The 14,729-nt window shown below is 38.6% G+C and overlaps 1 protein-coding gene across 2 annotated transcripts in view; it reads left to right on the top strand.

The window, feature by feature from the left end:
* Positions 1-14,729, top strand: part of cntn4 (contactin 4) — a 159,488-nt gene that overhangs the window by 69,879 nt on the left and 74,880 nt on the right. For both annotated transcript variants that reach the window (XM_056364374.1, XM_056364368.1), the window contains exon 5: positions 11,323-11,418. In XM_056364374.1, the coding sequence (XP_056220349.1) occupies positions 11,323-11,418 (96 nt within the window). The remainder of the gene's footprint in view (positions 1-11,322; positions 11,419-14,729) is intronic.

The raw sequence follows: 14,729 nt of genomic DNA, 5'->3' as shown, positions 1-14,729 counted from the left end.
CGTGCCTCCAAACATGTCCTTTTGCTCTGAAGGAGTTTCTATTGAGCTACTTATACAGTGTCTCATCAGTGTCAGACAAGCTCATATTTTGCTAAGCATATAGGGGTGAAAATGCCTGATGTCACCAGAGTAGGCTTTAGAGCCTGGAGGGGAAACATGAATACCTCATTTAAATGCAAATAAATCCTCTAGATTCCTCTCAGCTGTTGTGATAATGTGGTGTGAGTATATTGACTTAGTTAATGAGGTGTAAATAGCTAATGGATGTACTCTAGCTTTTATTTTTCATCTGCAGTACACTATCGAGATATCGCTCTAGAGAACCTGCTATAAAGTGGCATAACATACTTAGGATTTACCATTTCCTGCTTTCTGAGAACCATCTAGGCCTAAAAATGAATGTGAATTGTGTTTGATGAAAATGCCAATGCTGTTAAAAAGTCTCTATTGTACAATACTGGCAATATTTTGCATCTTTTATTGGAAGTCATTGAACTTTTTTATTCATTCACTGGTTTACTGCACACCCCTAAAAAGACATGTGACTGTAATTTCTTGTTAAAAGGGAACCAGTCAATTTGAACTTGAAGATCCATTCACTTGTCATGGTTCAGCTCTGTCCCCTAGAAATTACTTATTTACTCCTACTTTATAAATAATGAGATAATGTTGTTAAGGGTTGTAATCGGTGTCAAGTTGCAAAAATGTTTATAAAGAATGTATCTGCAAAGCGTTCACTGACCGTATTTTATTAGTTTTCCATACAATATCCACTCATAGTTACTAAAGCTTGATTAACGTTTTTGTGTACTTTTATTTTGTAAAGTCTTGTGTTGAAATTGTAGCTTTCTCTAAAAGTTTGCCATCTATGTGTTTATATTTCATTGGATAATTGACAAAGATTCAGACTTTTAATAGAGTGTATATATATATATATATATACATATAGGCTGTGTTTTTACACTTTCTATAAATCGTGCATCCAAGTTGGGTGGTGAATTAGCAACAGCATTTTCCTCCTGGTTTTTTGGCCGGCGACACCCAGGGTTGGAAGCATTATGTGTTCGGATTGTCTATCCGTCCCACCCGGGTGAACTGATTAGAATTTGGTAATCAAAGATCAATGTCCGTGTGACCTCACATAAACACCTTTTTTCGCTTTTTGAATATTCCAAGACCTTTTGAGGAATTAGATTAGATTTTGGAAGTCAAAGGTCAAGGTCACAGTGACCTCATGTTTTTGTAAACGGGATTTATCAGGATCGCCTAGAGCAAATTTCATTACATCTGGGACATACATTCACTTGGACTCAAGGATGAACTGATTAGAAATTGGTGGTCAAAGGTTAAAAGTTAAGGTCACTTTGACATCACAAAACACTCAAGAATTCATACAGTAATTGTGGAACAATTGAACACAAATGCCTAATAAGATGAAATGATGAAGTGAGAACATTTTATATGCAAAAGGTAATTCTAGTTTATGGTTATGTTTAGGCACTGTTAAGGTCAGGGAAAGATGAAAGATTGGTTAAATATGGAAAAAATGAACCATGACTTCTCATTCAACTATTTGTGGCACTGTTCATGTCAACAACCAAGTGCAACACTCTGAATGTCTTCCTAGAGAGACCGTCTGAAAATGTGTGTGTTATTCCCATATTTAAACGATACCACATCTCCCCGCTCTCTATGACTCCGGGCTTCTAACCCTGCCTTTTGATCACTGATGTGGTCGGACTGTGTGTCTTATATAAACTCGATCTGAAAGACTAAAAACCAGCTCTTAGTCTGTAAAAAACAGGCTGCATGATGTCTTTTGTGATTCTGTAGGAGCTTTGTTAAATCTGCATTTAAAAACTGGAGGAATTAAAGAATGTGCAAGTCCATTTAACAATCAACGCTAGTTAAATATACTTGGACTTTGTGTCTTTTGACTTTTTAAAATTAGTTTGTATTTTTTGTGTGTAAATGAATTCTTTATTGTCAAAACCACATTTCTCAAATGGCCCTTTGAGGAAAAAATGAAGTATTTTAAATGGAATTGAACTTTGAATACTTTTTGTTTGGTTCATATATTCTGTTAAAGTTGAATAGAAAAGAGAATTAAACTCAGGTGCCGGTTTATTAGGTACACCAACTTGAACTAATGCGCCTTATAGTCCTGCAACAAATCTTGGGTGCTAATGTTAAGTATTTGATGAAATTGTTTAGGAGATGTGTTGATTTAACTTTACAGTCGTTTTGGAGTCTGTGGTTCGTGATGCTTTACACTGAGAGGTTCTAATATTTTGTTCACTCGGTTTACTTCAGTGAGGAAGACCTAATAGATATTAAACTATTTAATACCACCATAAAGATCAATTTAAAACATGACCATAAAGTTGAGTTAACACCACTCTAAAACACTTTCAATAATAAAAAACACACCTTCATATATTTACATGTGATTATATTCTCTTAGCAACTGTAGAAACACAGCTGTGACACAAAGACACACATCACCAACCATCCACTGGAAAACAAAGAGCATCCTTAAGGAGTCGCAGGTTGTGGTGAATTTCACGGTCACGGTTGGACAGGCTTGTTGAAGTATGATAAGTTGTGCTGGCATTAGGGAAGCTCATATGTCTGGGATGTGATCATCAGCCTAATCTGGATCATTGTTCGTAATGCCAGCCCAGGTTTGTAATAAGTGATGCTAATGGATCTAGATGGGACATCACGTTTACTTGTTCTGAGGCTATTAATCATTGTTAGCCGCTTCCCTTTTGAAAATGACTCTGAAGCGTAGAAGTGTAATTCGGTGTAGGAAACATTAGCACAATTTTAAAATTTTTTTTTTAATGAAAATTTGGAAGGAGTTACACTCACTCCTTTTCCTTTATGTGAAAAAATTTAATGGATGTATTATTTGAAATGTCCCTCGCAGGCAAACAGTGTGCTTTCAAGCTTTCTTTTGAACTCAAAGTGAACATGTGCACAGCTGTGTGTGCTTAGAAAAGCATGCCTTTGGTGAAGCCCTCCCCTCGGCGTCCCCCCTGCATCCAAAGGCATCGGCCGTATCATATTTTAAATTATGCTTTTCGCTACTCTCCTCGAGCCCTTTTCACAACAATGCTTCTTTTGCTCTTTTTTTGGCTGGCCAGAGTGGATAGATGGTGAGGGATGCAGGGGGGTGGGATTGTATGATTTTACCACTATTGCAGCATGCTTTCAGCATGGGCGAGGCCACGTCCATGGACGTGGACAGGGACAATCAGTGGCTTTAGTGAAGTAGACACCGCCACTTCACAAATCACAACAGCTTTGATCTCAGCCAAAAATAATGCCAAACAGACTTTTTTGGAATAAATTCAGTACCTTAGATGTCTCTTGCTCTGGTCCACTTTGTTCTAGGCTTTTTTTGGGGAGGCTTGGGCGCTTTTATCTAACCTTCTATTGCGCCTTCAGATGAAAGTAAGTGGTGGGGCTACTGAAAAAAGAAGCTTCTGTTGCCATTTGGAGTGGCCAGATTGTTTCAACAAGTCTCTAAAAATTTTTTCCATCAATTCAAGCCATGTTTGATTAAGAAAAAACTGAATCTTCGAGAGTGGAGAAGGGACAAACGTGTAGTTAATTCATCTAGTTAATTCATCTAACTAAAGGTGTAGAAAAGTTGAAGAAAAAGAAGAGCAAATATTTCAGCTTACAAGCTTTCATCAGTGATCTCTGATGAGCAACACCAGCCAGAGATAAAACCCACTGACAACAGGGGAGTCAATTAGCCTTGCTATAACATTAATCACCTTTGAGTGACAGTTCAGAGATAGCCAGGCAGCATGCCTTCCTTAAGAAACCACTGAAAAGTAGCAATTTATAAAATATGATAAGCTATAAAAATAAATCACCTAATTTAAGCACAGAGGCCAGATTGAATTCTACACACGTCATAAACCTCCAAGAAAGCGTCTTAAATTTTCAGATCTTCAGACATCTTTGCTCTGTCTTCAGCGACTTTTCCACATCCCAGAAAATATAATTTGGAGAGACGGTGATTTGCAGAGTAAAAATGACTATAGACAGCGAATTTGTCATCACATCTATGGACCCGCACTCAGATGCTCAATTATGCTGGTGTGGAGACAACACGTTGTTTTTTCCGGGAAGGAGCAGGGACAAACAAGTGCATAAATCATATTAGTGGATTTACATGTTATGTGCAGTTTAATGCTGCACCTCTTTTCCCACTTTGATGGTGCATAAATAATTCATACTTGAAATGCTCGACATAACCCTGCAGGCACGCAGCTGGCCACCAGCGTTGATAGACTTTGATATATAGTTGAATGTAGGTTGTGACGTTCGGTGACCAAAATTCAGTCGTATTTGACGTGTAGACCTGACGATATCTGCCATTGATATTTTGTTGGTTTTAAGTTGTGTTGCTAAGTAACCAAAATCCAACGTCTTCCCAAAATCTCATGCCAACGCCACCTTCAAATATAAAATACCGACATTCTGGTGGTGACCAATAACCCGACGTCTGCTAAACGTCACTGTATCAAATAGCGAATGTTGGGTTCAACCAGTTTTCCTTGAAATGTGATCATTTGAAAAAAAGACAAGAGTAGAATTTGCTAAAATTACTAAGCATTATACATGGAAAAATGGCAAAAGGAAAAGATAGAAGTAACTGCATGCAGTAATACAGTGATATGTTATGTCAATAGTATTTCCTTGACAAATGGTCTAAGGGATTCACACAAACAACAAAAATCTAACAAAAACAAAAACTACATTGTTTATTCTAAAGCAGTTAAATTAATTCGTCCTCAGGTTGAAAAATCCCATATCCCCTAAAACAACCTAAAACAATAGTGAATAAATGTGAATGTCAAATGTTGTCAATGGCAGTGGTGGAAGAAACACTTTGATCCTTTAGTTAAAGTAGGTATAATTGATATTTTACCCTAAAGATGTCTCTCATGACAATGTGAACACAATGTGAAAGGGATCGCTCACAATGATGAACCTAAAAAGATTAAATTAAACAGGCCAGAATTATCTGCAGCTTCCTTCGGCTTTACAGAGCTTTATGTTGTAAACACAAAAAACTGCTTATTTTCTCATCCAACATTTATGGAGCAACATAATCATTCAAGTGGAGTTGTGTTTCTGGTCACCTTATGAATGTAATGACTCTCTTTCAGCTATGTTTTTGGTCTCTACTAACTCCTGAGGGAAATCTGGCTCTTCCCCAGCTAGTCTGCCATGCCATGCCTGTGTCTGCCATTTGGTTCTGAGCAGGTAGGGGTACAATGGCCTTTTCACTGAAAACAGTTGCCTGCTGCATCTGAAACGACACTATCAGAGCTGTGAGAGTGAAGCAAAACAGTCAAGTTGTTGACCAGACAGCTAAACAGTAGGCAAAACAAGGCCCTTCTCCCCTGATTACTCAGTCTGTCTGGGTGGCTAGCTCAAGGAAGAGTCCTGGTTGTTGCAGGCCACTGGGCTCTTGGGAACCTTCAATGCAACAGTAAATTTTTTGTAACCTCCCCCAGATCTGTGCCTTGAGACAATCCGGTCTCTGAGCTCTGCAGGCAGCTCCTTCCTCCTCATGTCTTGGTTTTTGCTCTGATATACATTGTCAGCTGTGAGACCTTATATAGACAGGTGTGTGTCTCTCCTAATCATGTCCAATCAGCTGAATTTACCACAGGTGGACTCCAATCAAGATGCAGAAACAGCTCCAAAAAATCAAGAGAAGCGGGAGAAAGAAGATTTTTTTCTATTGCTGCAACATAACTAAATTTGAAAAAGGGTCTGAATACTTGCTGAATGCACAGTATTTCAAATCTCGCAGGTTAGGAACCTTCAGTGGTGCTCAAACTGTGGAGCAGAACCCTCCTGCGGGGTATAGAGCGGGCATGACTGGGGCAAAAAACACTGTGGAGTGGAAAGCTGAATAAATCTGCTTCACGCAGGAACAATAGACCAAGAAGAGTGCTTTCACATGTTCAGCTCTGTCAAGATACAGGTTTCAGACAGAAAAATGAAATACAAAAAACAGTGGACAGATTTCTGACAGGTCAGAAAAGAAAAGCAAGCGATGCTTATCAAGCTAACACATCAGTCAAAGCTGAAGTGAAGAAAATATGATGAGGCCAGTCTTGCTGTGAAGTTCACTGGCAGTGTAACAGAAAATCATTGTGTCTTTTATGTCCAATAGCTTGCATCATAATGTCGTTTGAGACAAATAACATTTACCTAGGCTCAACCTCTTCCCATCAGCTCCCCACAATTGTTAAAGGCTGATTGAAGCTAAACTAGTTTTTAGAAGTGGGGGGGGGGGGGCATGACAGATAAACTCTGAAAACTTCCGAAAAGTCCTGTCTTAGTGTTACTCAGAGTCTGCCACTACACCAAACTGCTTTCTCAGGCAACAGTGTCTCTCTCATGCCCTCTTTCAGTATCTCTTAAAGGTTGAAGACCTCCACTGTCACACACCTGTGCTCCTTCCACACAAACACAAACAGGTCTTGATAAAACCTAATGCAGCACAGTGACTCAGCTCCTGCTGCAGCAGGTGGGTAACTTCAACACAAAAGCTCCCAGTTACCAGCAGCTCCTGGGGACTCAGACTCCATTGACACGGCCGGTTGTGCTGCCATCCAGCCAGAGCAGAGGGAACCCAACATGAACCTCTGCCTCGCTTTGCTACACTTTCTCAGCAGTGGACTCATACAAGTGTGTTGTGACAACTTGCTTTTAAATGTGAAGTAATCCATAGCGTGTGTACGCCAGGAAGGCATTTGGGCTGTCCATGATGCTTTTCCTCTGCTTGGGTACCAGGCTGAGACGCCCAGATGGAACAGAGAGGAACACAAAAGTCTTGCTGCAGTTTTTTTATTTGATATCTACTAACCTCACAATATATCTAGTGATACCAAGAAGACTGCAAAGTATATGTCTCATTATAGGTAGTCCAACTGTATGACCAATGAATGGAAACAGGGTTGAAAATTAAAACGCAGCACTCTATCAAAAGCTTTTAAGATGAATGAATTCCAGGTAATAGTGCATTATGTGTTTTCAAAGTGACATGTATAAATCTCTCCTCTAGCAGATTTTTTTTATATCCTTGAGGTAGTCTCATCCAGCTGACCCAAATCTGGCACTCATCTTTAGAAAAATATCAGGAATTGCTTTCTTAATTGGGCTTAAGAGTCTTAAATAGCTATTAGCTGAACTGTGCTTGTGGGTCAAAAAAGAGATTTAGAGGTAATTAAAGGCTGCTTCTTAATTGACTTGTCCTGCAGCCAATATGACATATATTAACTGACCTTATAGTCCTCTTCATAAATCAGTGAGCCCAATAATTTTACATTTAGATCACTTGGAGCTGAACTAATCAGTAATCTCATTCGAAAGTGGATTGGTTGCAGTTTTGCAACGAGCAGGTCTGCAAAGAGAGCACTCATGTCCGCGCCACTGCTCGCACCGACTCGAGAATATGCTGCAAATTACAGAGCAAGGTTAATTAAGGTTAATTAATCCAATTTGGAGACTATGTATGGATAAATTTAAGACCTTATATCACCTGTCATCACATTAATTCACTATTGCCTGTTATTTTGTTTGATACACATTTATAATTGCACTTTGACCTCAGAAGCATGGAGGCATCATAAATTTACAAATTAAATACAAACCCAGGAAAAATAAAATAAGCAGAATAATCAAACATAAAAAAGTATTTCTGGAAATGGAATGAGATAAGTATAAGGAATTGATTTTGTACGATTTGAAGCTATTTAATTTAAAAATATTGCTATGTAGCTGCAATTTGTAGCAGCTGATTCAAATTTTCCTGCTATTTCTTTAAAATATCTGTACATCATTTTGTAAAATTGTTTATCAGCTGTTTTCAGATGTAAGTATTCCCAACAGGAAGACATGTATCCCCTCCACCCTCCAACCCAGTTATCAGAGCAGATATGGAGCCTCCATGTGATGTATGAATTACATTTACAGAGCTCCACCAGGATATACACCATTAGTACAGTGAATCATTGGAAGTGGTTATGACCTGCTATTGTTTCCATCAACTGTCATACAGAAATTAGTTCAGTTTAACAGTACTTTTGGTGTCAAAACCATGCCACGAATAGCTTTGTAATCTTCAGTGGTGGTGGGCGTGATGAATGAAAGGTAACCTGATTACCACTGGAGCTATTAAAATCCCTCATGTGTGACCCGCCGCAGAAACCCTCTCTGCTTAGCAGCGGGGCTACAGATTGCTCTTCGGCTCATATTAGTGGGTGTATGTCACTATTGATTTCAACTCTTTTTTTCCTACTGCAGGACACAGGGTACAGTAATAGCCCTGATTCGAGTATGCAATTATTTAGCAGGTTTATAGTGGATGTCCTCTGCTACATGCAACATGCCTCGCTGAATATCACTTTTAAAAGCAGGACAAAAAAAATTAAAGAACACAAACAAAGCACAAATAACACAAGGGAAGAAGCACCACTTAGATCTGACAGTGTTTAACACAGAGCAGGCGATCCTGATACATGATTCTATCCACCTGTTTTTATGCCCTTTTTCAATTTGCTCCTGAGTGGAAACATTGGAAATTTGAAAGAAAATTGGACATATCAACAAAAGGTTTTTATGCTTTTATGTAGAAAAGTTGGCGTAGAGATAAAAATAAAATGTGGTAAATTGCAGTGGAAGCAGACTTGGTGAATTAATTATGACACACAGTGATTTAAACATTACTGAAGATATCACGTCCACTGAAGATATGAAAAACAGGTGAAGTGATGAGACTGTAACACTCCTCACATTGATGTAAGAAACATACATGTCATAATTTCATGTTGTTTTTCGCTGTTTAAATTTGACAGCCACTTTTAGTCTCATTGCATCCTTTTCTCCTGCAGTGGTTTAATAGCACCTGACTGAAGAGTTAGCATCATCAGCTGTTTATCTCAATGAGCCAACTCCTAATATTTACATAACAGTAATGAATGGAAACACACATCAATTTGTATTTTCTTTTACTGATTTCCTGAAAGTTTGGTTAGAGATTGCACCACATTTGGATGAAAACTTGACTAACATCTAAAAGTCAACAGGAATTGAATTTCATTCGATCTCCTGTGGATATTTAAGAAACACAAATATGGTGTCAAGATTTCCTAGAGATGTTCCCAACAAGTTGTCTTTACTCCCATCTTAAAAGCCCTGCACGGCCCAAAACCTTTGTTATAAATAATCGTCATACGTGCATCCTTACATTTTATGTTTGTCTGACATTACCCAAGTTGCCAGATTGTGTATGAAACACAAGCTAGACACACAATCCACACACATACATACAAATTCAACCCATCTATTACCACAAACCCGATTCAAGTGGTGTGTGCAGCTGCTGATGTTTGACTGTGGAATTAATTGTTGTTAAATTAACAAGTTTAACATGTTTATCTAATTATAATATTAATTGACATGATGGAATTTAAATCTAAAAATTTTAATATATCTTTTTATGTGTTTATTATGTAGCTATATTGTTAAGTTATTTAATTTATTTTAAACACACAGCAGGTATGTCATAAGCATAGCTCATCCTAGGGCTGTGCAATTAATCAAATTTTATTTTCGATTACAATTTTGGCCTCCAACGATTATAAACACAAGATAATCGAGAGAAAACGATTATTGTGCGGCCTTCAGTTTCACAACAAATTTCAGCCTCCTTACAAAAACCATCCAACGTTATCGGTTCTGCCCTCGGTACTGAAGGATTTAGGAAAAAAGAATTTGGATTTGTTGTTGCAACATAAAAGTCCCCTTCACAGTCACCAACTCCATTTCTGATGGAGACATTCGTCTATGATGCGTTTTTGCTTTTCCCTTCGCAGAAGTTCATCTGCATCTCTCTCACTGACCTTGTGTGTGAGGGGTGGGGCAGCGCTCTTAGTGCTCAGATATCTTTAACTTATACTGTGTATAATGGGAATAACTACATAGACACAGCGCTTTTTATTTTGAAATCCTTTTTTAAATGCTCAAAAAGAATTAAACACCAATGAATGGTTATGTTTTTTTACACAAAACAAAAAAAGCTTTACATACAGTATAGAGTCAACATTAAAGATGAAGCGACAGTGGTACATATGGACTGTAAGCTCTTCTGGTCATTCAGCCATAAACAAACCTCATATTAAAACTTAAAACTCCCAGTCTGAAAGAGTGCTGAGAGATCCCTGAGGCGTGTACGGATACATTCATATTTATTTTATATTATATAATATTTATTTATCAGAATAAAGCATCCAGCCTTCCACTACCAACTTAATATCTGCATAGTTTTAACTACTAATGACAAAATAAAAAAAGATGAATGCATGTAAATACAACATATGATGTTATCTTGGATGTCTTGGCTATCTTGTTTGCTGAGTCTTTGGGTGCTGTGTTTGTGTTGTTAACCTTTACCAGCATATTTCTTTCAGTTTCCTTAGGCACAGCCCCAGAATTTTTCTTCTTTTTTTTTTTGGCATCTTTTCTGTGTTAATTCACTTTACATCACAGGGCGTCTTTCCATCAAGTCTTTCAAAACTTGTTAACCAGTTACTGCTGTCTTCTTCTAGCAAAAGTCCCACTGGGGCCCTTTAATTCACTTCCTTTTGATACTAGTGGCACCATCACAATATCCACAATATACACAGATGCACAGAGGGGGTGATTTGGCCTGAGGTAAAGCCTAAGGCTGTTTACCACACAAAAATGTTAAGTTTGTTGCTGCAGGATGTTCATTTTTTTCACTCTTGACAACGTTCCTGAAACTAGTAAAGAAACAGAGCACGTAATGATGTTGTTGTATTTGTGTATGATTTGTTTGTGAGGGCGGTGCAGTGGTTCAGTGGTTTGCGCCGCTGTCTCACACACAATGTGGGTTTGAACCTTGGCCCTCTGAGTTTACAAGCACTGTATTTGTCAGGGTTAAGCCTCAGTTTCCGCCCACAGTCCAAAGAACTATAAGCCAGGAACTTTCTGGTGCAGTGTGAGTGTAGAGGTGTGAGTGTGAGCTCTATAATAAACTGGCAACCTGTTGTGAATGTTTCCCACTTGCTGCGTGCTGCTTAAGCTCCACAAGCTGTGACCTTGAATAGAAATAAGACACACAAAAAAATAACAAGGAAGAAAGAAAAACATGGAAAAAAAAAAAACAGTAATTTGTTCATGACAGCACTTTGATGTGTTCAAGGATCAGATGTATCAGCCTCGGACTTGTTTTATTTACTGCCCTTTTTTATTTTTCAGACTTGGAAAACTTCAAGACTCACAGAAGAGGCTCTGTATCCGTCCGTGAAGGTCAAGGAGTGGTTCTGCTGTGCGGCCCTCCACCACATTCTGGAGGTAAAACACACAGTACACCCTAATTTTTTAAGACTTTTCAACCCAGTTGGTAGGCAAACAGATGTCTGTGTTAAACTGGAAATTAGGAGCCGGCTGACTGAGAAACACAATGTGAATGAGATCGTAGCGTTTGAAATGTTTTCAGAGGGGAATTTTCAGTTGGAAACTCTTAGTGTTTGGTTGGGCCTGTGGTGTTTAAGATCCAGCTGTTTCAGTGGCACCTCTGACATGATAATCAACACCTTACATCTGTCGCTATGGGGGACTGATAGATTTCCAAGTGAGTTTTGCATTGCTTAGGTGTGATCACTCTTGTGATCACACCTTTGTCAGGAGCCCACAGCTGAGTCGGCTTTGATTTAAGCCTTATTTTTCTGCTTCATTTCAATGTTGAATTAAAGTCTTGTGTAGCTCATTTTATTCATCATTGTTTGTTGAAGGGAAACAATGTCCTAGATGAATTATATAAAGTATAACAAGGTACACATAATATCCTAATTGGCTAGCTAGATGAGAAGATAAATACCAATCTCATATCTATATTAAATATAAAGCTAAAACCAGGATTAACTTGGTTCAGCATGACATAAAGACTGGACTAGTTTAAAGCCTTTATGTTCTGTAATGTGACATATTTCGGAATGAAATGGAATAAGTGGGCAGGGTATAGTTACAAGAAGCATTTAAATCCAATCTTGAGCTGTAGAGTGGACTGTTAACCTCCACCTCTCACAACAGCACTGTCAGATCAGGCGGCAGAAGACGGGGGAGAAAACACTAAGTCAGACTTCAACCAAGCTCTTTGGGAAATTTAAGCCACATTTTTGCTGACTAATATTCATACACACTGCCCTCACCTGCGATCAGGGCTCGTCTGTAAAATTTTATTCAAGTAAAACTAAAAAGTGGCCATTGCCTCCAGCAACCAAAGACCGCGATGCTGCAAACCCACCAGCAGTGTCTTTGTCATTTGGTGTGTTCTCTCTGACTTCATCATGTGACTTTTGTCACATTGAGTTCCAGGTAGTCCTGCTAGCTGTTTCCTCTTGCTTCCAGTCTTTATGCAATGCTAAGCTAAGCTAACGTCTCCTGGCTTAGCTTTATATTTAGCATACAGGCACAAGCTTTGATCAAACTCTTGGCAAGAAAGCGAATAAGTGTATTTTCCAAAATGTCAAAGTCTTCTTTTAAAGTGTTGCAAAGGTAGTGTTGTGTAAGACCTGGTGTTTTTTCCAGAGTTGCCACACAATCCACAGATAAGATAGAAACGTGTGGCATGACTTGGATGTGCCAGCTGGCTCGTATGAAGCTAAATTTCTGAGTTAAAACTTGGTTTTCCTGCAAATTTCTTCATATTTTCTGACTAATTGCAGCAGATGTGTCCTTTCATAGCTCCTTCTCTTCTCTTACCGGAACTGCTACGTGCCAACAGCTGCTTGGATTACTTTCCCCCAACTGAGAGCCACCCTAAAAGATTTCACTGATTCATGCATTGGCCTGCTGTGGTAAAAAATGATGCTTGCCTGGAATCGGTTGTAATTGTTTGGAACTTGTATCCTTTTGGGGTTTTATCTGGTGAAAGCTTGGCAAGCTCTGTGGCAATCTGCAGTTTCAGATTTATTTGCAAATAGTTCAGCTGACATGCCTGTTTTCGATTGTCCTCTATACTGTGAACAGTTGCTTCGCTGACTCTTTTCATATCTGCCAATTTGCGCTGAAGTAATCAAATTAAGGTTTGGTTTTTAAGACCAACGGGGAAATAATTCCAACATGTCAGGCTTCTTCACGCACATGAAAAGCCCCCACAAGACACTTGTCTCCTCACTAATATACAGAGCCAATACAAGATGTCAATTAGAAGTCCATTTCCGTGAGTTACATCCCTCAGCTGTAACAGAAGCTATCACTTGTCATTAGGTTGTTGTGTGGATCTTCCTGCATTAAGCAGATGCACTAAACACAGTGTGTAATGTGTCTTCTATTTACACTGGCTTTGAAATATGTTTAAAATACATATGTGTTTCTATATTTTGGACCAATGAGAATCTGGCATGGAGAACACCCAACCAAATCACTATAAAACCTTTACCTGTACCTGTCTGAACAGACTGTATATCAACACACAACAATATATTTAGCTCCAAGTACATTTAACAATCCTCTCATTCAGAATAAAATATGAAACAGCAGATGCCAGATCAAGATTCAGCAGGCTTCCCCGCACATCCTAGCCAGGCAGTTGGCACTAAGCACACACACATACACACAAACACACCCACAAATACACGTTCAGCCAAGCTGCTGGTCAGGGCATCAGTATTCAAACTGGCAACAATGAAAAGCAATCAGTCAGCAGGCAAAGAGCTAAGTGTTTTGCCAGTACTGGTTTTTCTTTCTTGATCTGATATGTTGCTTTTGTTACATCTCAAATGGTCCTTTCATGTGCTGGAAGCAGGAAATAATCTGGCAACGTAGATTTGTTTCTTCCATGTCACGCTGAAGCCAAAGTGATTGTCTTGAAGGAGGAGGATAGGATATCCATTGACCAAAGAGCCCTGTCATTAATCAGCCAATTGCAGTTTCATTTTGTATTTACATACATTGACCACGAAGCGCCGTCATTAATCAGCCAACTGCAGCTTTGTTTTATATTTTGTGTAATTTACATTTAATTGACCTGAAAAGGAAATGATTGGCCTAAAATATATTGAATCAAAATGTCTTACTAAAGTTAGTTATGCTTGGTGATTGCTCACTCTCTGAAAGTGGTCAACGCTTTGTTTACTGGTAGTGGTTGAAAGGTTATGAACTGTAACTTGATATTACAAATAAGTCATTGGTGTATAGCCAGTGTACATTTGGTGCCGGTCTGTAATTTTATATTTTGTCATTCCTGCTATATCTTATTCTTCTGTGCCATATAGTTTAATTGTTTTCCAGATCTATAAAAGATGCATCAGTGAACCACACTGTTGCACTGGATGACATGTGCCTTCAATACCATGAACACACACACTGTAGTTTGATTTGAATCATTCCCACATACACTGTCCAGCTGCTGGTAATTGAGCATCAAAAGTGTATTAATCCAGGGCTGAAAATAGTCCCTAATGAATGCATGATTTACTCATGTTTCAGTGAAGTTCACTTAAAGCTACAGTGCCTACTGCTTCAGGTAATTACGGAGCGTTTTTGAAATATGAAACTGTAAATGTGTGACCTGTTTGTAAGACGTCTGCAGGAACCACTAGTTCTGGGTACAAACTCATTGTTGCTTTGCTCTTATATTGGGATTTGTGAAGAAACACCAG

Source organism: Seriola aureovittata, chromosome 2 (genome assembly GCF_021018895.1).
Source record: "Seriola aureovittata isolate HTS-2021-v1 ecotype China chromosome 2, ASM2101889v1, whole genome shotgun sequence".
NCBI classification, from domain to species: Eukaryota; Metazoa; Chordata; class Actinopteri; order Carangiformes; family Carangidae; genus Seriola; species Seriola aureovittata.
This window is presented reverse-complemented; position numbering and strand designations above follow the sequence as displayed.